At 41.0% G+C, this 23037-nt stretch overlaps 6 protein-coding genes across 9 annotated transcripts; 1 reads left to right on the top strand and 5 right to left on the bottom strand.

Annotated features, from left to right (window-relative positions):
* Positions 1–3301: 3301 nt before the first annotated feature.
* On the top strand, positions 3302–8757 carry RB195_000800 (uncharacterized protein; the record flags this gene model as incomplete). Of its 3 annotated transcripts, none has more annotated exons than XM_064197325.1 (12): positions 3302–3325; positions 3407–3461; positions 3928–3959; positions 6331–6390; positions 6455–6511; positions 6573–6670; positions 6735–6858; positions 7304–7394; positions 7444–7588; positions 7654–7826; positions 7890–8035; positions 8156–8221. In XM_064197325.1, the coding sequence occupies 12 exons, from the start codon at positions 3302–3304 to the stop codon at positions 8219–8221; spliced, it is 1071 nt and encodes a 356-aa protein (XP_064053206.1). The 3 variants fall into 3 exon arrangements, with proteins under 3 accessions (XP_064053206.1, XP_064053207.1, XP_064053205.1); XM_064197326.1 differs by having other exon boundaries at positions 7884–8035; XM_064197324.1 differs by lacking the exons at positions 3302–3325; positions 3407–3461; positions 8156–8221 and adding an exon at positions 8545–8757 and having other exon boundaries at positions 3930–3959.
* On the bottom strand, positions 8564–9169 carry RB195_000799 (uncharacterized protein; the record flags this gene model as incomplete). The annotated part of the gene is made up of 2 exons (XM_064197323.1): positions 8564–8960; positions 9009–9169. 2 exons carry the CDS (start codon positions 9167–9169, stop codon positions 8564–8566), a joined length of 558 nt encoding a protein of 185 aa, XP_064053204.1.
* Positions 9170–9564: 395 nt separating this feature from the next.
* Positions 9565–10137, bottom strand: RB195_000798 (uncharacterized protein; the record flags this gene model as incomplete). The annotated part of the gene is made up of 1 exon (XM_064197322.1): positions 9565–10137. One exon carries the CDS (start codon positions 10135–10137, stop codon positions 9565–9567), a length of 573 nt encoding a protein of 190 aa, XP_064053203.1.
* Positions 10138–10357: 220 nt separating this feature from the next.
* On the bottom strand, positions 10358–10594 carry RB195_000797 (uncharacterized protein; the record flags this gene model as incomplete). Its single annotated transcript, XM_064197321.1, has 1 exon — positions 10358–10594. One exon carries the CDS (start codon positions 10592–10594, stop codon positions 10358–10360), a length of 237 nt encoding a protein of 78 aa, XP_064053202.1.
* Positions 10595–10659: 65 nt separating this feature from the next.
* RB195_000796 (uncharacterized protein) lies at positions 10660–14623 on the bottom strand (the record flags this gene model as incomplete). Its single annotated transcript, XM_064197320.1, has 5 exons — positions 10660–11309; positions 11428–11566; positions 12894–12963; positions 14065–14137; positions 14605–14623. 5 exons carry the CDS (start codon positions 14621–14623, stop codon positions 10660–10662), a joined length of 951 nt encoding a protein of 316 aa, XP_064053201.1.
* A 47-nt stretch (positions 14624–14670) lies between these two features.
* On the bottom strand, positions 14671–21108 carry RB195_000795 (uncharacterized protein; the record flags this gene model as incomplete). Of its 2 annotated transcripts, XM_064197318.1 has the most annotated exons (7): positions 15398–15484; positions 15562–15642; positions 17004–17090; positions 17252–17310; positions 17375–17465; positions 19182–19331; positions 20929–21108. In XM_064197318.1, 7 exons carry the CDS (start codon positions 21106–21108, stop codon positions 15398–15400), a joined length of 735 nt encoding a protein of 244 aa, XP_064053199.1. The 2 variants fall into 2 exon arrangements, with proteins under 2 accessions (XP_064053200.1, XP_064053199.1); XM_064197319.1 differs by lacking the exons at positions 17252–17310; positions 17375–17465; positions 20929–21108 and adding exons at positions 14671–14702; positions 15237–15329 and having other exon boundaries at positions 15412–15484; positions 19182–19280.
* Between the last annotated feature and the right edge of the window lie 1929 nt (positions 21109–23037).

Here is a 23037-nt window from a genome sequence, read left to right as displayed (position 1 = left end):
TAAAAGTAGCCTGAACAGCAAATATTCTAGGAGTACTGAAGCTAAAAGAACTACACCAGCCCACAAACTAAGTCAGGTGGATAACTTTGCTGTTTATCCCGATTTGTTTGCTCAGAAGTGCGCATATACTGGAAGTTTCAGGTTACCCGCGTATTGCGGTTAATGTATTCATTGTGTGGGCAAAAAATAGCCTGAATTTAAAAAAGTCATTCTAGGGTTCAAGAAGAGATTGTCGCAAAATACCTACTGTGCTACAGACATACTTTGAGTTGATGAAAGAATAAAAGAAAATGTGGTCCTGCTGCCTTTCTTGCAAGTTCTTCCTGAACATGTGTCTCAACTAGTTGAACTTTACTCATTATTGTCATTCTTTCGGACAAATGAATTCCTACAGAAGTATAACTATCGCTTATTCTCCCTTAAAGGGATCAACCCACGAATCTGGGGTGGTGCGGATTCCAGGTGGGTTATGCTTATACGGAGTCGTAGATTATGGAGAGAAGGGCGATTCCGTACATTTCTTTCCAATTGTCGTAAAAAACGGCCCGGAAGGTACGGCATCGACTATTTTCTACGACGAGTTCCATTGGAGCGCGCCAGCCTTGTGCACGCGCCACATTTTCTGGGCCGTTTTTCACGGCATTCAGAAAGTAATGGACGGAATCACCCTACTCCCCATAATCTACGATCAAGTATGGGCATAACCCACCTGAAACCCGCACCACCCCATATTCGTGGGATCGTGCGGGTTTCAGGTGGGTTTTGAATTACATTCTAAGAATCCGTAACCGTATTTGTGCTTTTATTTACCCTATTATAGACCTTAGCCGTTCATAAGACTATGGAGATCTTTTTTTTATTTCTAGGCAATGTTTTAGCGATAGTTGCCTTTCCAAAGCCCAGAAGTGTGACATCGAATGTAACATATCCACACAAACATATCCTCGCATCTCAGAATCTCTTTCCCTAGTCGATTTAATACATACTGATTGTTCATTTGGAGGTTCAAAGAAGTTTTGAGCACACATGTAAACAGTTGTCAATATATCTGCAATAGAACAAGTGATATGTTCCTGTGGTGCTCTCAAACACTTCGATTTTGGTCAACAAAGGTAGCGTATCACGAAATTGACGTAGTTGAGAACGTGTGGGAAAATGTACAGATTACGGGTATGAGCGTCCAATCAATTTTCTCTACCTACGTGGGAATGACATTTATTCCTACGAGGTATGTTGGAACAAGAAAACAAACAAAAAACGATCAAGTAAAGCTCCTTTTTATTAGTTCTACTCTAATAGGCTGTTGAAGAGGTCTCGCTGAACTTCGAGAGCACGTTCGTGAATTGCAGCGCATGCACAGAGGTTGCGAGTTCCAACTTACAAACGTCAAACGAACAAACGCCGTTTCTTACGCCATTTTTAAGAACGATTAAGGAAAGCTGAGCGGGTCAAGCTCATGTTCGTAATCTACAGCCATATTTTTCCGCAGGTTTCACAACTACGTCATTTCCGTAATACGCTGCCTTTAATAGCAAGAGCTGATGCCAGGCGTAAGGCTACTGAAGTATGCGAAATAGGGACACGTTGGTCAGAGGCTTTTGTGTATAGCGTATGTATCAGTGTAGTGACATCGAATAAGAACCCATAACGCAAACATTTTTACGTCAAATTTATGTCAGCATTCGTGGATCAAGGGTGCTTGTAAAGAGAGTCCCGGCAGATTTTCGAGTATGTCTCGACCATGCCTCGGCAGAGCAATTAGCGCTGGTGCGAGAAAGATATTTACTCTCCCAAGTAGCTGACTCCGCTTACCTATGGCTATTCATACGTTGCATCATCGGCTAGGATATAATTCACGAGCTACTTGATGGTTTTGAGGATCACTGACATCCAGTGGAAACTTGTGGTGTGAGACGATCTCAAAATTGTAGTCGTAGCAGAAGCAAGAGAAGTAACCACGTGAAATATAACAAAAGGATCCATCTAATAGCTTTGAGTATGAAAAAAATAGCTCCCGTTCTTTCTTTTTTACATTAAGATCTAGATAAAACTCGCTCTCGTTCTCTTCTTTTTTTTTAGATATTTCTTATAGCTGTGTAGTTCTTTGCATTTCTATGGCTAAAAGAGCATCTAAGACGGTTGTCTGCATCGCCATGAACGACTGAAGCGTGACCTCGTCGAGATATGTTCGTGTATCCCCCGGACATATCCACTGGAGACGTAATGTCTCGGAGGCATTCGCGGAGAATCCGCCGAGACCCTCTTTACCGTTTCCCGATCAAGCCAGGCGGATGAACGGTGAAAGCTGATGTTTCTAAGCTGAAGCTCTCACTTTCTATGTATCTGTCTTGATCCACGGATAATAATAATGCTTTGTGTATTCCCGTGCTTTTGGATTTTGAACATTTTAGATCCACACTTTTAGAAGTCTTAACGCTAAGGCATAGCCTACTATTTTAGACAACTCAGAAGAATCAATATAAATAAGATTAAGTGGATAATCGATAGTTGGTGATGACTATAGTTGATAATACATGTTTATCGTCCATTCAACCGTCCAGTCGCATCAGCTGGCATCCTTGCTCGCTTAGTTAAAATACGGACACGGCAGAAGCTTTTTTTAAAGTCTTTTCACGAAGTGTATTTATGTTTTCTTGTTATGCCAACGAGGTTTAGCTGAAACTTTTTTATTGGCCTGACGTTTCGACAAACGTTTTTTTCAAACGCCTGAAATTGGTTCGAGGTCTATGACACCATGCATATCCCATCGAACTCCTCCAAACCTCGATATTGTTCCAAGTACACCACGCAAGGAAAACAACTGACCAGTTTCACCGACTAACGGGGTTGGTAAACCACCGCCTTCTTGAAGATTGTATAAGATTAGATGATTTAAAGAACATAAGTACATTTCCAAATGCCGAGGTTTCAAGAAGAGAGGACTTGGAGAGGAAGAGAGGACTCTTTTCACAGAATTATATTGCTTTCTGACACCATAAAGCAAGTGAACAGCAAACGTTGAAAGTGTCGTCGGTGTCTTTTATTAAAGTTTTTTTGCTTCGTATGTGGTTTTAGTTCCTTCTTCTTTGAAGTCATCGTCTCATATAGAAATGAACCGAAATAAAGTTGATCCGTCTACAAGGACAATGGAAACAGATGCTTGTTTCTTATAAAAAACTAGGCCTTTTCAGCATAAATATGTATTTACATCACAATAACTGTGAGTGATTATCAAGCAAAAAAGTGCCGATAACTGATAATTATGGTCAGAATGATCAAGCGGAGTGTTTTATTTCTAGCAATGCGGTCACGGGAGGGCGTCGAGGTCTCTTCAGTAGATGTTTCTCCGACCGTGTTGTTGTTTCTCCGACCATCTTGAACAACCTGAACAAGTTTTTTTTTTCAGAAGAAGGAAACATGGAAAGGTGGGAAGAAGGAGGAGGCCGAGAACATAATGAAAGGTTAGTCGATTTGGACTTATTCCATTCTCAGCTCCGAACTAAAATCTGAACTCGAAGTAAAAAAAAACCGACGCTGCAGAAATCATATCGTCGTTTTGATATTCTTTGGGTCTTAGCTCCAATTTTTGTACTTTTATACCCAGGATGATCTGACCGTAAGTTTTAACTGAAATCCTTACCGTTTATTTCCAACACCTATTTCCTCCGAAAAACCTCAAAATCATTAGTTGGTGGCTGGCGAAGCTCAAACAAAAGTGTTTAGGATAAATGGGTATCGCTCTTTGTCTTCATGAATTTGTCCCGAATAAACTCCAGTTTCGAATGCTTTAGTGTGGTTTTTTCTTATCCAACATCCTGACAGAAAAATTCATAAAACGATAACGCAAAAACCTAGGATTTCCCATATAAGAATTGCTTTTATCGTCATATAGAGGTTGTCTTTTTTTAAAACCCCAATTGCTTTCAGAAATGAACACAACCTATGACGTGAGGTCTACGGTGAGCACACATATTTGATTATTTCTTCTTGCATAGAAAATAGCCGCAACCACAGTCCAAGAGGTTCAAATTCAATGATCCCCGAATGTAGTGTTTGAGATACCAACGACGTCAGTGACAGTTAGAGAATAATGCACGCGTTATAACAGGTAAGGGACAATCATTGGTATGGAGATCTATCGGATTTAAAGTAACCGCAAGTAGTTTGGCCATGCGAAATGGCATTGGGTAGGACGACACGCTGACTAGCAACGGCAGTAAGCGATGCTGTAGAAAAAGAAAAAGGCATCACCCCACGAATCTGGGGTGGTGATGGTTTTAGGTTGGTTATACCTATACCAGTCTGAACGTCCGGCTAAAGCCATTTTATGCAGATACACAAGTCCGATTTCACAGAAAATGCCCAGTAGTGGCATTTTCTGTGTAATCGGACTTGTGTATCTCCAACAATCTTTCTTCCTTTTTTATATTACAACTAAAAGCGAAAGATTTCATAGTCTTCTTTCTCAACGCGTCAGTTCCACATTTCGAGAACATTCGAACTTCAGCTTCAAACACTCCATACCAATATATTCTAGACAAGGTTTAAAAATATCACGCAAGATATGGGTTTTCCTCCTGTTTTCCTCAAGCAGTCCTTCAAAGAAGGAAGTTTTAGCATAAAATGGCGTGAAAGACATCTTCCTACCGATAAAGATAAGGTTCCAAGTCAGATCACATAAACACTTTGCTACTATTTAAGCAGCCGTTTGCATGCGGGTTTCCACTTTGTGAGAACGGCTACCAACTTGAGGCGAACGCTACCAACTTGAAGCGAACGAAGAAGGAAATAGTCACGCGGAGGAGTCGTAAAGGTGAAAAGCAAAGCGCCCAGTAGCCACGGCTACGAAACGGCTGCGACCATCTATCTTTTGCGTCTTGCACACGAAGCTATCACGCACCATTTCGACGCCGGTGGATCCGTCGCATTCCATATTATAGCGCAACAACCTGACGCCGGTGGACCTGTCGCACCCCTTTCTAGAAGTGTTTAGCACCGGTGGACCCATCGCACCCCTTTCTATAGGTATCTGGCGCCCACGCACCAATATGACGCTGGTGGACCCGTCGCAATCCCCTATTTGAATTTCGTGACTGATATATATACATACATACATACATACATACATACATACATACATACATACATACATACATACATACATACATACATACATACATACATACATACATACATACATACATACATACATACATACATACATACATACATACATACATACATACAACAACAACATACATACATACATACATACATACATAATACATACATACAACATACATACATACATACAACATACATACATACAAAACAACATACAACAACAACATACATACATACATACATACATACATACATACAACATACATACATACATACATACATACATACATACATACATACATACATACATACATACATACATACATACATACATACATACATACATACATACATACATACATACATACATGCATACACACATACATACATACATACATACATACATACATACATACATATACACATACACACATACATACATACATACATACATACATACATACATACATACATACATACATACATACATACATACATACATACATACATACATACATACATACATACATACATACACACACACACGAAGCTCGTTATTATATATCATGATGGTGTTGTCGTACATTATGTAGAGGAGGGTGATTTCGTCCACTTCTTAATTACCGAAAAAAAACGGCCAAGAAGATGCGGATTTGAGCGTTCCGGGGCTCTACTCTCCATAACGAGTTCGATTGGAGCGCGCCACCGTTCTGGCCTCCTTTTTTACGGCAATTAGGAAGAACCTGTTGGAATCATCCTTCTGATCTACGATCGAGGCATAACTCACCTGAAACCCGCACCACCCCAGATTCGTGGGGTGATGCCTTTAACTTGGAAGACAGTGGACAACAGCCGTTCGACATGACACTGCGACCGAAGCTTGGCACCGTAAGCTATTAAGCGTGAGACATTGTTACGTTTGTGCATCCGCACACACCAAGCAAACAATTACGATATCACAATGATATTTTCTGGTTTTGGTTTTCTTTTCCTTACTCAAAAGAATGGCGCAGGTTAGTTGTCTTCAGCGGTTTAGTGCGTCTGTTTTCCTTTTTCTACATGCATACTAAAACTTGAGCAGACACGTACATATCTACATGTACGAACAATCCACGTTGTTAACGAAAAGGACGCTATCTCATACTTTGAAGTGGTTGAAATATCTTTGATTTCGCTATAAATATTCTATGAATATTGATTTATCAGGCAGTAAGTTTGTCAACTACGAAGACTTCCAGAACTGAAACAAGCGCAGTTTCAAAGACTGTGGGTTTTGTCAGTGTGGGACTAATGTAATATTCATTTCCTCTCTTATTTCATATATGTATAGGAATGTTTTCCGCTAGACAATCGTTACAAATGGTCGATGAATGTATTTTCAAAAACGGTGAAATATTCACTAGAGAACTTCACCTTGTAAAACTGTTCAAAGTAGTTGTAAGTTGTAGAATATGGCAGTGCTAAGGAAAGAATTCATAAAGCACAAAAAGTACAAACCTCTTTGTTTCACCTTTGAAGCTTGTAAGAAAAATGAACCTAAAAATAGGTAAACATCTCCGTTCTTATGGAATTTTTCTCTGCATAAAAAAACATGTAAGAAACATTCCTAGATATGACGATGTGATATGTATTGACGCCACACGTGTTATTCTCAAGGGAAGACCTCCGGATGACGACTACATTCACGCGAACTGGATGATAATGCCGGATCAGCAGAAATATATCTGCACACAGGTGAGTAATGACACAACAATTAAAGGCATCACTGGGGTGGTACGGATTTCAGGTGGAGTATTCGTATACGGGATAGTAGATTATGGAGAGGGGTGTGGTTCCGTCCATTTCTTCCTGACCGTAAAAATTGCCATAAAAAACGGCTCGGAAGATGCTGCGCTGCACAGGGCTGGCGCACTCCAATCGAATTCCTTGTAGAAAGTAGTGCGCCGGAACGCTCGAAGTCGTAGCTTCCGGTCCGTTTTTTCTATGGCAATAAGGAAAAAATGAACGGAATCACCTTTCTCCCCATAATCTAAGACCCCGTAAACGAATACTCTACCGGAAATCCGTACCACTCCAGATTCGTGGGGAGATGCCTTTAAATCCTGCATATTGTGCAATAGTGTGATTACTAATTCCGTATGCTAAAGATAGGCCGGTGCACAAAATTACAATCTTTAAGGGTCCTCTCCAAGAAACGCTGATAGATTTTTGGCAGATGATTTTTACGGAAGGGTGCAATGTTATTGTAATGTTATGCTCATTCAAAGAAGGTATGTGCCGAAAATTATGCTTTTTTTCAGCAATTTGATATCTGTTCAGGAAAGAACGAAAAATGCGCAGTTTATCATCCGAAGACAAAAGACGAGTGTGGAAAGTTTGGCCCGTTCAGAGTATTTCTAATGGAATCGAAAAAAAGTCCTTTTAATGGTGTCAGTTACAAGGTGTTATCTGTCAGAAGAGCGAAGTGAGAACTGTGGTTTTGGCTCATGATCCTTCTTTATTTTTCCGAGCAAACCCCTGATATATCAGGACTACCTCGTATGAAGTACATCACTTGGCATATCCGGATTGGCCCGACCACACAGCTCCTACAGATCCAGCTCCAATTGTGTGTATGATGAAATTTGCTCGATTCTTAGCTAAAGGAAATCCGATCACTGTACATTGTTCCGCTGGAATTGGTCGTTCAGCCACGTTTGTTGGTGAGCGATAGTTACGAATTGGTGAAACGATTTGTGATGTTTATCTCATCGGTACAGGTATAGATTATGCTATGCAACGAATTCGACAAGACAGTACTGTAAGCATGGTGGATGTTCTGAAAGAGTTGAGAAACCAGCGTTATCAGAGCGTTCAAGGAATTATTCAATACGTTTTCCTGTACATTTGCGTTCTCGAAGGTTTTGCATATGTAAGTGGATTTTTTACGTGTCTTTTTTTGGGTGCCATAAAAGCAGCGTTCGGATATTTTTCCCACGCTCGTTTCTTTCCGCTATGCAATTAGTGATTGAGGGGACTGTACTCTGCAAAGGTTATACCCGAAACTCAGAAAACAGCCAGAAAATTCGAGAATCAGAGGCAGCACGGGTATCCGTGATTTATTATAGAGTTGTTTTATCAAGTGATTTCACCTGTAACTCACTTTACTTTTCATTCTATACATTTTCTTTATTCCTACTTATTTTCATCTCCCATTACTATTCGTAGGAGGGGTGATTCGTTAGAAAACATAACCTCCGGCTGTTCCTGATGCCTCTGTTCTTTGAACCTGAAATCTGTTCGTGTTTTTGCTGCGATACTCGCAAACTACATCACAAAAACTGCTGCTCGTAGAGAGAAGCATTTCTTGAATCCTGCTTCCAAGATACTACTTTGAAAATATGCGAATCATCTCTACAATGTCGTGATTAAGATACTTAGATACTTGGATGGCCCGTCTTCACTGGACGTGCGGGCCCCAGCATCTCTTCCACTCGTTTCGTTCCCTCGCCATTGTCATCCAAGATGTTCTCAAGTTTCGTGATTGACATTGACGGGCTCCTTGAACCGTATCCAGCTCAGCTCTCAGCTGGTCCATCCGTGTTGCGAACACGTCACCCCATTTCGTTGGCGGTCTCCATCGAGGGCGTTTAGCATCTCTTGGGATCCACTCTAGCGTTCTTTTAGACCATCTATCGTCGATTCTTCTCATGATGTGACCGGCCCATCTCTGTTTTGCTTCCGATACATATTCCGCTGGGTCGCGAAGACGGGACATTCCTCTTAAATCGGAGCTGCGAAGACCGGCCAGGTGTTGTGTGCACAGGTTAAACTTCAGAAGACATCTCTCAAGGGCTCTGTGGGTAGCAAGTAGCTTCCTAGATGTGGCAGCGGTGTCTGCTCACATCTCCGCTGCGTAACAGAGCGCTGGAAGAACTGTCGAGTCGAACAGATGTGCACGAAGATCACGGTCCGTCAGTTGGTCCGTAGCTTCTCTGAGGGCTGCGAATGTTGCCCATGCTGCTCTCATTCTTCTATTCAGTTCTTCCTTCAAGTCGTTTTCCATGTTCACAGAAAGTCCTAGGTATACGTATGACGAGGTTTCCACGAATTGGGAGCCTTCAAGTTGTACTCCTCCGTCCTCGCAGTAGGCGTTCTTGATGAACCGTGTCTTCTTTCTGTTTATTCACAGTCCTACTCTCTTCCCTGCTTCGTTCGATTCGTTGAGCATCGTTTCTGCTTCATTGGTACTGCTCAAAAAGAGAACGATGCCCCTTTCTTCCCAGGAAAGTGATTTCATTATCCATTGCAATGCATCCGTGAACAGCTTCGGCGATATAGTATCGCCTTGTCGTACCCCTTTCCAATGGGTATGGTGAGAGGGCGGTGGAAAAGCTGTATCCTAGTCGTTCATCGATTGTAGCAATTGGCTAGTGTTCTCACATACGACGCGTCCACACCTTAATCGACCAGCGACAGTATTGTATTCATTTCTACGCTGTCAAAGGCTTTCTCATAGTCGACGAAGGTTAGAACAAAGGGCAGGCGGTATTCCCCTCGACACGGTCTGGATGTGGTCCAAGCAGCTGAACCCCTGGCGGAACCCAGCTTGTTCTTGAGCTGAGCTTCATCCAGCGTCCTAGATATGCGCGTGAGGATGATCTTGGTGAATACTTTGTATAACACGCTCAGCAAGCATATCGGACGGTAGTTCTGAAGGTCCTCTCGGTCACCCTTCTTATGAATAAGAAAGGTTCGCGAGGTCTTCCACTGGTCTGGGATCCTTTCTCTCTGAAGGTAGGATGTCATGTGCGCTGCTAAGACTACATGAAGCAGATGGCCACCAGCCCGAAGAAAGTCTGCTGATATAAAATCAGGTCCGGGGGCTGTGCCAGGTTTCATGCTCTTGATAGCGACTCGTACTTCCGAACGGAGAATCCGTGGTGCAGTTTCACCACTGGGGATAATCGGGCTTGACACAGGAGTTGATGAACGGCAAGGGTTCGAGTAGGACCTCTCCGTAATGATTTCCATTTCACGACGAAGAGACGTGCGAGTCCCGTATTCGCTCAGCAAGGCTGCTAGCGGAATATTACATTCACGGAGATCCCTGCGGCACTTCTTTAGACTCGTTCTTCCTTACGCTGCTTTTAGAATCTTCTTCTGCCTGTACTTCAAAAATCCTCCTGCAATGATTTTCTGCAGCTAGTGTTTGCTACTAACCGCTCAATGTGCGATGCATTCAGATCGAGCCTCAAAGCCCTTCTTCCAACAATTCCTTGGTGGTCTTTAAAATTCGATCCAAGTTTGTCGTGCGCGGCTTCGAGGCACGCTCAACACAGACTCGTAATCCTCTGAGCAGCATCTCGTAGTTCACGTTTGGGTCCTCCTCGATGTGCCAGTCACCTTGGGACAAAGAGTTCTCAAGTACGCAATCGTCGTAGACGACTTCTTTTCTCCTTCGTTGTCGATAGCAGATGTTCCTTTCCATCGTGTGGCTAAGTCGTATTTTCGCACGAAGGAGACGGTTATCAGAACCACTACAAAAGGATGGTACTACTGAGACGTCAAGTAGACACCACCTCCGGTTGGTGAGTATGTGGTCGATCTCCGCACGCCATTCGGCGATTCCCATGTCCACCAACGATGATCTTTTTTCATGGAAAGAGAGTTTCCATGAAAGAGGCAAGCGGTGAACAACAGCCCGGCGAGACGATTGCCATTTTCATTCCGGTCCCCTAGTCCAAATTTTCCAATCCTGTATTCCTCTTCTGTGGCCTTTCCTAGTTTTGCGTTGAATTCTCCGACAACGAATTTGTAGAAGGACTTCTCGTTGCGGATTACTTCCTCCAGCTCCTCGTAAACCGCGTTCAGTTCGGATTCATCAGCTGCTGATGTTGGTGAGTAGCAATTGATGATACTGATGGATTTTTGGCGCAGAGGGCGGAGGCAAAGAATGGCCAGGCGAGGTGACAGGATCTTGTGAGGGTCGACAAGGTGGACGACAGATGGATGCACAACAAAATCAACATCGCCTACATTTCGCGACGGAACCTTCTCTACACGAATAACGACAGAACCGTCATTCATCTGTCGTACGTCGCTCCTTTTGCACTTGGTCTCCTGCAGAGCAATCACGTGAAATTTGACGCTCTGCAGCTCCGAGAACGGCATGCAGGTCAGCGTCTGTGGACACTGTTCTCGCGCTGTAAGTGCACAGTCTGAGACAGTCTCCATGGCGAGTCGTGCGTGTGTCTCCTTGGTCCAGAATCAGTGACGTCCTGGGCAACCTGAGATTTGATCGCCTCTCATCGGTCGCCATACCGTCCGACGTCTGAGACGGCAGGGCCCAGTGTGCAGGGTACGGAGGCAGTGAATATGCTGGAGTGGCAAAGAGATTTTTCCCCAAACTAAGCAGCCATGCCACGGCGAGCTTAGCTTTCACCACAGGTCGTCGTTCAACCTATATGGATCAGAGAGCCATTTTGCGACATTTTGCAAAGACGGTGGTGAATCTTAGCAGTGGTTTACTCTTAGCTAGGCTTCCGATTCCGAGAAGTCGGAACGTCGAATGTGTCAAACTCCTTCTCAGCTTGGGAGACCCTGCCGGAGGACGAACCTCCGCTGTGCAGTTCGACGCCCAGAGTCACCTCCACACCACTATGAGGCGGTAGCCCGTTGTGGAGGCGTGATTGAGAAAGGTAACCAAATTATTTCGTTTACCCTGAATTTGTAGCTTTAACTTCAAAGAATTTCATTCATTCTCCGCAATATAATATAACTATATGAGTTTTCGGAATCATGAGCTGTGCCTAACAAACAACTAATTTCTTGAGCGTCTAGCACTAAGAAAAGTTGATATCCTGAACTATATTCACTGCATTTAACAACACAAAAATGAACATATCGAATCTTCGTGCCGAAAAAGAGATATCAGCAAGTATTTTGATAAATGTTGTGAAGAAACAGTAAAAGTTAGCAGAGGAATAGATTTCGCGGCTAAATATTAAGGGCAAGCTTTCAAAGGGGCGCTAAAATAGTGCTGCTTTTTTTAACAATGACAATGATTTTCAATGGAATTGTAATATAATAAATATAATCAATGGATAAATATGTTCTAGGAAGGCATCATACCACGAAAAGGAAAGTTTCAACAATACATGTCAGAATATAAGAGGATGTTAGCAGTCTTTAATAGGAAGATTGCAGCAAAGAATAAGGAAGGAGCGAAATCATGATTTGATTAGGTGTTCTACTGTTACATTTCTTCTAACACTTATAGCGAACGTAATCATTATACATTTTATTAATAGTTACTAGTACGAATCATAGTTAATCTCATCTTATGCCAAAGAAAAAAGATTTTGTCATTATATGATTTCAATTGTGCATCTCAACTGAAGAACTTGCAAGCCATCTTATTTTCAAAAAAAATAATTTCAACTCTATTTCTTTTTCTGTCATCCATAGCTTAACGTTAATAAAACAATTGGGAATTTTCGATGAGCTGTACCCTGGATTAAAGAGTATTACTCGTAAAAATACAAACAAATTTCATAGCTTTGGAATCAACTGTTTAAGGTGTTCTGTTTTTGACTGTGCTCTGTATGAACGAAATGTTAGCGACAATGTCATCACAATAAAGCAAAGAAAAATGAAAATGATGAAATACACTGCCGTGAGGAACATTTGTTCTCCGAAGCAGATTGAGTCGGTGCCAAAAGTTGTCTATAACAGTAGCTTATAAAATTTTTATTTGCTGTAATTGTTACGAAAATTCTTCAACCCACTTCATTTGTAATATCCAAAGCCGTCAATTCAGCTCGTACATCTACTGTTAGCGATGGATCGAAATTATTTCTAGAATAAAATTTTTTTTAAAAGGAGAGGTGGTTGCATGCTGCTAGGAGTTATCTGATCCGTTTAACAGTTCTATGGTAATATCCCTCCAAGGTAGCAGTCATGATCTTCGTTCATGCATTAGGTTCAGTGAATTGGAAGCGTTCTGGATGACAGGCAGAAGTTCTACACTAAATCGTGAAGAGGATTGCACTGTTGTGATTGACGAGTTGACACCGCATCGACATCTCTGCCGGATTTAAAGGGATCACCCCACGAATCTGGGGTGGTGCAGGTTTCAGGTAGGCAATGCCTATACGAGGTCGTAGATTATGAGGAGGAAGGTGATTCCGTCCATTTCTGCCTAATTGCCGTAAAAAACGGCACGGAAGATGCGCGTTCGAGCGTTCCGGGGCGCTATTTTCTACAACGATTTTGATTGGAGCGCGCCAGCTTTGAGCACGCGCCGCATCTTCCGGGTTGAGTTGCAATATCCAAAGCCGTCAACTCAGCTCGTACATATACTGTTAGCGATGGATCGAATCTATTTCTAGAAGAAACATTTTTTCTCAAAGGGAGAAGGCTTCGAGCGTTCCGGTGCGATGTTTTCTACAACGAGTTCGATTGAAGCACGCCAGCCTTGTGCATGCGCTCATCTTTCGGGTCGTTTTTTACAGCAATCAGGAAGAGATGGACGGAATCACCGTCCTCCTCATAATCTACGTCTCCGTATAAGCATAACCCACCTGAATCCCGCACCACCCCAGATTCGTGGGGTGATCGATGCCTTTAACCTGCAGAAACGTTCTCGGTTCTCACTACTGCTACTACGACGCAATTTTAACAAATTCAATTAATCGGTGGTGCGACCCCGTCAGGGTCTCAAGGATATCGGGGTGAGGGTAGCGCCAATGACATCCGATTCTCTCGCTTTCAAGTATTCGTGAGGTCATTTCTTGTGGCGACACGAACTATTTAAGAGAGTTTTCTCACCACTAAAGAACTGCCGTAGCGCCTTCCAAATCACAGCAAATTAACTTGCAGCATTTTTGTATGAATTTTTTGAAATCAACGTCTAATTCTAACAGCCTGGACTGGCGGAATTAGTTTTCTGGTACTCACCTTGAGCTTCTTCGTAAGCGGACTAATCGCGAGTCTGCAACTCTTCCTTCGATGTAGGACCGCTCTTTACCTCCTGTCAAAAGGATCACTTAAGAAGTGGTGTGCATTTACTTGGAAGAAATAATAATAGGAACTGTGAAAAGCTTTGAGATAACTTCTTGGTTCAGTGCGAGAACGCGGAGTGAATGAGAAGTTGTGCGGCCTTATTTACCTGCCGAGCCAGGAAATTAGTTCGAGTGTAATGAGCCAAATTTTTATCTGGAAGCCAGCATAGTGTTTAGAAATTCATCGCTATTCATCTCTTCGTTTCGCAGTGATCTCGCTTCGACTGGAACCGCGAGCTCCACAGCATCGAACTTCACCTGCTTCATATCGTTTTGACTCGACTGTATATTTTGTAGTTTGTCGCGCATTAGTGGTGTAGATCCATTTCCAATTAACTGTTATTGCTCCCCTCGGATCCATGAGATTCGACTTGGCGTGGGACCAAGATCAAAATACTAAATAGGTCATCAAAACAACATCAAGGAAAATATCCACCTGCTCGTGAAGAGTGCATTTAATCTTCTGTTTTCTCTTTAATATTATTAATATCCTTTAATGTCTTCAATTTGTATTGATTTGTTCTTGGACGTCCGCTAAATACACGAACTTACTCGAATGCGAAGTGTTTAGAATATTTAGAATATAGGAGAAACACAATCGATTCCCTTATTGCTTCCCGTGTGCTTCCTTGCTGAACAAGACACTCAAAAAAATTCATTTTTAAGAGATAACGTTAAGAAGCCGTCTACCATCATTTGCTGTGCACCATTCCAACTAAACCAATTCAATTCCTTTCCAATTCAACCAAACTATTTCCTTCAATTTTATTTTATTCTCTTATTTGGAAAAAAAGATGACCAAAAAGGGAAAATATTGTCGGATATTGTCGAAATTAGCAAAGGTCTTCAGAAAATATGGCAAAAAATATCGTGATTTTACAAAAAGTGTTTGAAGCAGGGGAAAAGCGACGCATGTGCTGTCCTATATTGATCTACTTCCATAGTTTCAAAACAAATACCTGAGAGAAAACTTCTTTGAAAACTAGGAAAACGTTTCTAATAAGTAAATTAAATAGTCGATTTGAGAAATACAATGCATCTAGCAACGGAAATTTCTTCAAAACTTACCTTGTGAGTAATTGGATGCATGTTGGGAAAAAGAAGTCGTCGTGTTCCTATTTATTTCCGGATCCCTCAATCTAGCAAGAACCCGATCATAAGCTGTAACTACAATGATACACTATTTTTTATTTTATTTTATTTTATTTTTCTTTTGTTCTTTTCATTATTCAAAGACATGTACCTTGTCTATTTTTGTGGAATACTTTAAATGGAGGTGAGTTGAAGAAATCGGCGCAAATAGGTCTGACACATTCCTTGAAACACATAATGAATTGCACAAATGATAATTACAGTAGTTACATTGATGAAAAAATGAAGAGCGTAAACAAACCCCGTTCTCCTTCACTTGTAATGATATTTGGCACTGGTAATAGAGGGAGTCTCGGTCAGCGTATTTATAAACATGTGCTTCCTGAAAATCGTGTTATGAGGAAGAAAACTGGACAGTTCAAGTGATCAAAACAAATTTGAAATCAACCATCGAAGAAAACTTCGGCAAAGAATTCTCATTCTTATTTTTCTTGATTTCATCGTTAATAATGAAGAATATGGGAAGTTAATTTACTCTTGCTTTTTTTTTCGAAACAAGTAGTTAGTGACAGAAGGGATGGAGCACTGAAACATCGTCAAATCCTTGATCGAACCAGCGATCTGCGAAGTGATGAGAAGAAGCGCTGTTTCCGGAAATTGTGTATAAGCAATTATCTATGCGCTTTGACGAATAGTTTCAGCATATCAAACTACTAGTACTCGTCTCTCTACTTCTAAACAAAAATAGCCCTGAAACTATGTACGCGCCGTGAAAAAGAGTGTATTTTTTTACTTTGAAGATTTCTTTCTTCTTCCTCTCTTTTCTCTAAATGCTTCAGCGACAGTAGCTCAGATTCGTGGAGGAGCATGGATGTAGCCGTGTTTGATCACGGTACACATATCCTTGTATTTTTTCTGATTCTGCTACCGTAATCCCTAGTCAATTCGTCTTATAGAACCCTAATCGTAACACACATACGCTTCAGCTGTTGACTGACTTCTTCGGATGCTTGGTCGTTGTTTGAAAGGAGGGAGAAACAGTGGGGTCACTTCACAAGTAGTGGTGAATGAATAGGAGTTTCTCATCATACCGCGCGAATATCCTTTACCTTCACCTACCCGGTTCACAGATTCCATTTTCCGTTTTTTTTTTCTAATGTAGTAATTACCAGAATTGCTACTAATTCCTCTATTCTCGAGCGTGCAATTCGTTTTTTTCCACTATTTGATTTGTAGCAATTTTATGTCCAATTTTTCTCTATATATGAGATTATATTCCTTAAATTTTGTTAGGAGGGACACTGGCAATAAGTTCTGCTTATTCTAGGCCAAGTAAGCATTTCATCCGTTCAACCTCCAGCATCTATAACCTATTACGAGACTTGTTTAGAAAGATACATACATCTGCGGGATTCCGCAAGTCATTGCGTGTTCTGCACACGCGTTCATTAAAGTCTGACGCACTCCAATCGAACTCGCTGTACTCGCCGGAACGATTGAGACCGCATCTTCAGGGCCGTTTTTTACGGCAGTTAGGAAGAAAAATGGACGGAGTCACCATCCTCTCCATAATCTACGATCCCGTACAGGCATAACACACCTGAAGCGCGCTCCATCCCAGACTCGTGGGGTGATATCTTTAACCTTTATGGGTCTGAATTGAGGTCGAACGCTCATCCCAGAACGCTCATATATCAACGCCAACATATTTTATATTAAAGTAGTTTATATGAAGGAATATACCTGCCCAGCTAGTAGATCTTCAGGATATTCAAGATCATTCAGAACGTAACGATCCAATGCGCATCCATTTGAATCAAGAATATCCACCTAGAAAACATGATTTTGAAAATTATGCTTAGAGATAACCTGACTGATCCACTTCACCGGCTATTGCTGACAAACGAGTCCCTACAGTGTATATTTTTTATAAATGGATAATAGGGCATCTTTAAAGTGAAATTCTCCAGTCGATGTGCCATGTAACTCACACGATCTCCGTTCCCATCATCCACGGAGCAGCTATGCACCACCATACAGAACGTGTTTACTAAAGAAATATATATAGCAGGGAAGTGTCTCCCGATCGCTAACAAATAAATTCAGATCCATACCGGTCTCACTAGTACAGGTCCATTTGTGATATACTTGTTGACCAATTGTACTATATTGTACTGGGATTCCATAAGGACCACCTTCCAGGATCTACAATCACGAATTTTTAGCTGCAAATTGTAAGCAATAGCAGAATGTAGATGAAAGCAAAAAAAAACATAACAAATTGAACATTCAAACATTCTGTTCATGGCAGAGGAAAGATTTACAATTTTTTTATTTTTGCTTTACTCGAAGGCAGTGTAGCAACTATTGCAGACGATCGGAATAAGATATGGCTAGAAAACCAAAACAAGAAAAAAGGTCAGCTGTGGTTGAGCAGAGATCGGGGTAAGGTGTCACCTGTTGTGTTGTGCAACTCGATTAAGAGCTTTAACTCTTTCCATTTTTTTCGCTCTGAAGAACTCGCTTCGTGCTGGAGACGTCAACTAGTCTTAGCACTTATTTTCCACTTAATAGCAATGGAAAACATTTTAGGTGTCGAAGAACACCTTGCAAAACAACGAAAAACACTATGAGTTTCTTTCTAAATACTGTAGTACCTTAGCCACGCCCACCTTGCAGGAGAACTGTCATATGATACCCTAACTATCCATAATTTCTATTAGTTTTTTTTTTTATTTTTTTTGGTTTGGCCCCCCCCTTTTTTTTATTTTATTTATTTTTTTTTTTTTTTTATTTTTTTTTTTTTTTTTTTTATTTTTTTTTTGGTTTGGTTTTTTTTTTTTTTTTTTTTTTTTTTTTTCCCTCAAAATATTTTTTTTTTTTTTTTACCCGGGGGGGGGGGGGGGGGGTTTTGGGGGGGAGGGGGGGTTTTACCCCCCATAGATAGAAAAAGGAGGGGGAGCCTCTTCCCGCCCCACCACACCCGCCCCATAAGTTCTACTAGTCCAACTAACTACTAGGTATTGTAAGATTACTTTGAAATGCTTTCTGTTCTTTGTGCTTTCAGATATGGAGTTCTTTTCCCTTTTATGGTGATTTGATTTACTCTGGAAAGCGAAATATGAAATTTTCCATGTCAATTCTTTGAATTTCCTGTCTGGAAAGTTTAATGGAGAAGTACGATATAAATCACAAAATTGTTTTTCAAATATGAATTCATGTGCTTTGAATTGATCACAATATCGTCGCATTAGGAGGTCTAGCATAGCTCAAAGGCAGCATAACACAAAGCTGACGTGGTGAGGGCACCCACGGCATAAGATAGAGACGGAGTTGTAGATTGCGGGATCAGAGGTGGTTCCGCTCACCTCTCCCTAATCATATGTGAAAAATAATGCGGAAACCGCTTGAGTTCCTACGAGGAGCGTTAGAATGATCTTCTTTCTATACGTTCTGGTCCCATCAGCAACCTATTCATAGGTTTCACTTCAATAGGCAGTCGAGGAGAACCCACTGGCTTTCGACCGCTGCGCAGCTGGATGCGGCTCGTGTACAACGGTGGAGCGTTGCAGCTGAAATCGTCGTGAAGAACGGAGTCTTTCACGCCGTTTTTTTTCGCCACGGCTAGGAAGAGATGCGCGGAACCACCCTTGATCCCCCAATCTACGATCCTCTATAGAGCGTGTCCATCGGAAATCCATACGATGTCAGGTTCGTGGGGTAATGCTTTTAAAATGGTGCAAATTGAATTTCTAAATTGTTACGTTCTTCTCTGAAGAAAAAGGGAAGATATGGAGTTTTTTTTTTTTTTTTTTTTTTTTTTGGGTCTTTTGAAGATGGTAGATTGGGGGTTCAAGTGTGGTTCCGCTCATCTCTCCCTAGCGAAAAGGATAGATTCTAAAGAAGAGCAATAAAACTCACTTCATATTTACAAATTGGCATCTGTACAATTCCTGTAACGCTTTCAGTTGTGATATCTGAGACAGCAATCAGGGATGTGACATCTTTGTCCGCTTCCATGTAGAAACAGGAGACTCGGTAGGCACGATCCACTTTAGTTAGGAATTTAGGCTTAATGTTCCTTTTCATTCGTTAATTTACTCAGTTGTAAGAAAAGAAAATAAACTTCAACCAAAAAAACCTAGTCAACCTGACTGAAATTAGAAATCCTCACATGAAACGAGACCACTATAGTTAAGAGGACAAAAACTCCTCTTGGATTTAACGATCGCGTCCGAATCAAACCACAACTCTCAAATGAAACAACGATTCCAGCGACCTGTCTTCCTCCCTCATCCGATCGGCAGTTATTCTCGAAGTAGAAACCATGAAAATAATCAAAAATAAGTTTAAAAAAATCTACCTATATTAGGTCGCAATAATTATCGTTAATCTTGCAAGATAAATCTTATAAGATTACTCAGCTGTTCATAATTTTCATTAGTCCAACCAAAATAGGCAATGTATGATTATTAACACTGGTCTACAGTAGTCGGTAAGAGGTTCGGTTACGACAATGCGATCGACACTCCGCGTTCTTGCGCCACTCAGCCCTCCCATCCTTCTACAATTCGTATCAGACTTGTCTGCGAGGAAGAATCGCCTCGTTCCCGTAGTTGTTGTAAATTAAAGTCGAGAGCTCACAAGGATTCATCGACGATGTGAACATTATCATTTATTCTTTAATTCAAAAAAAAAACAGCTTACAGCTTCATTCAGTAAGCATAAGTTTTTGCAAAATAATTTGTAGAATTTGTATGGTTAAAAAAGATTAACTAGACGATACAACCAGTTTCTCTTACCCTCTCAGCATTCTTTTTCGAAGAAATTCAGAGGCATTAGTCAAGAGAATAGTAAATTCTCTACTCAGTGTAGTGAATCCGTGATTATTCTTGAATTGTGTGAAATCTTTTAAGATTATTGTTTAACGTTTATGTATTAACATTTTAATTCAACAACGTGAGTGCGAGAAGAGAAGAGATAAAGTCTATCTAAGTTACTTTCGTTGGAAGTGAATTTAAATGCTAGAAATATCTTTCAATTCAATGCTTGAAACTTTCCACTTTTCACTGAATTATGCGATTTCAGCATAAGGATGTTTTGAATGGAAGGTTCTCTTTCCATTTATAAAACTGTGCATTGTCCAAAAGGATTGAGTAAGAGAAAAAAGGGAAGGATTTTTATTCTTGGCCCACTATTAAGCAACTATTAAGCATTACACATATCACATAAGAAACGAAATAAAACCCCATGGCACAGGTCCAAAGTTTTTGGTCCTGGATTCTTTCAAATAGTAAAAACAATCCAGTTTCTTAGCTTGGAATGCTAGAGAAATGGAACCATCGCTTCCCAAATTTGGCTATTCTAGAGGGTTAGTGCTTGGGCTGCTCTTTCAAACAAAAATTTAGGTAGAACTGAGACGAACCAAGAAAAACTCAAGACAATTAAATTTATTTATTGCTTACTTAAGTGGACTGCATTGAGTAAATTACACCTTCTTTTTCCTACTTCGTTGTAAGTAGTCCCAACACAAGAACAAGACAAATGGCTGAAGTTTACATAGATTTTCAAGACTACGTGCCAACCATTTTCATTAACAACAAGAATTAAAAAGGCTGATTGTTAAAGAAAAAGAATGTGATGAGAAATTAGGCTGGTTTACACTTACTTTTACGTAAACATGCCCTTCGAATATGTTACGAGTGTTCAAGTTAACAGCTATTGATGAAGCACCACATTCAATTTCTGGATCTCCGTCGACACCATTATCAATGGGGATCGCAACACTTCTTACGATGAGCAGAATAACTTGCAGTAGAATTTTTAGCTCGTTGCAGAAGACGTTCATTAAGATGTCCTCAGAGTGGTGAAAGCCGAGAAAGCTAGCTAAAATGTCTAGTGAGCGCAATGTTTTGGATTCACGTCATCTTAAACGGCTCCGGTTGCTAATCCATACGGACCTTGAACATTACGTGGCTGGAAAAGCGCAATTATAGATTGACCACGGACAGTTTAGGAGAGGTCGGAGAAAGCAAGTGAGCCTCGAGTCAACGATTACGCAGCCGACAGCAAAAGCTTTCAACAAAGGTCTTACACAGATACAGAATAAGTAAATTAAAAGCAGCACACCACGAATCTGGGGTGGTACGGATTTCAAATGGAGAGCTCCTATACGGGGTCGTAAATAGTGGAGAAGAAGGTGATTCCGTCCATTTTTTCCTAAGTGCTGTTAAAAAAATGCTACGGAAGGCGGCACATGCACAAGGCTGGCGCGCTCCAGTCAAACTCTTTGTAGGAAATAGCGCTCCGGAACGATCAAAGCCGCATCTTCTGGGCCATTGTCTACGGCAATTAGGAAGAAACGGACGGAATCACCCTTCTCGTGGGGTGATGCCTTTAAGAGCACGATATTTTTGTTACACAAACATTCACAAAACTTCTCACATCGTCTTTTACTTGATCAATCCATCAAGCTCACACACATTTCCAGAAGCAATTAAAGTAGCATCAGAAATTTTCCTAGATACACAAGGAAATACATTTAGAAAAAGCTGTTTCGTGAACACTTTGTATAGTCATTAGTAAGCTTCCAAAACGTTTTTTTCCTTTGGCGCATAAGTTACAAATGACTACAATCGTTTGTAGGTCTAGATGTGAGGGTGTGTTACAAAAATAACGTTCTCGTACAAATTTCATTATATTTTTGCTTGTTTTGCATTGTTTTACATTTTTACACATTTTGTTTTACAAACAATTGTTGTAAACTTGTAACGTCCACACCTTTGAAACCATGTTCGCAAATTGTTCACTTTAAGCTTTGTTTATTTAATTCCTTTCAGAATTGTAAAAGTAAGCAGACATTTGAACAGTAGATCGTACGCTTCTCAAGGCATCAACCCACGAATCTGAGGTGGTGCAGATTTCACGTGAAGTCTCCGTATAGGGTCGTAGATTATGGAGAGGAGGGTGATTCCGTCCATTTCTTCCTAATTGCCGTAAAAAACGGGCCGGAAGATACGGCGCCGCACAAGGCTGGCGCGCTCCAGTCGAACTCTTGTAGAAAATAGTGCGCTAGAACGCCTGAAGCCGTATCTTCCGGGCCGTTTTTTGCGGCAATTGGGAAGTAATGGACGAGATCACCTTCCTCTCCTTAATCTACTATCCTTTATAAGAATACTCCACCTGAAATCCGCAACACCTCAGATTCGTGGAGCCTGCCATGCCATGCCTTTAACTCAAGCACAAAAAAATGTGATTTTTGCGCCTGGCTCATCTTAAGACTGTATGAGGAGCGTGGAAATAAGGTGCAGAATTCTTATACTATGTATGTACTACCTTGCTATAGTAACTTTTGTGCAATGTGATCGTAAATGTGCAAGAAGAACTAAAATCATGAGTGAACTTTAGATATTTTTGCGATGTTTAAGGACTTTTTCAACGTTTTCTGTTTCTATTTGCACATACCTTTTCCATTTTACAATTTCTTAATTCCAAAACAAGAGTAGAGTACACCTTGAGTTTCAATATCCACGTTAGAGTTAAGATAACTTAAGACCATTACAGGGAGGTGTAGCGTAGTCGATAAGAAGTTCCGGTATGGTTGCAGCATGATCGATCGGAGGTTCGATTCCGCCCTTACGCTAACCAAGCCCTCCAGATTCGATAAATTGGTACCGCACTTGTCTGGGAAGATAAAAATACTGACTTGACACATCAGCTAGTCTCTACACCGTTAATTTAAAGTTTAAAAAACATGGTGTTTTGTAAACCTCAAACG

The sequence above is a fragment of the Necator americanus genome, chromosome IV (assembly GCF_031761385.1).
Source record: "Necator americanus strain Aroian chromosome IV, whole genome shotgun sequence".
NCBI lineage: Eukaryota > Metazoa > Nematoda > Chromadorea > Rhabditida > Ancylostomatidae > Necator > Necator americanus.
This window is presented reverse-complemented; position numbering and strand designations above follow the sequence as displayed.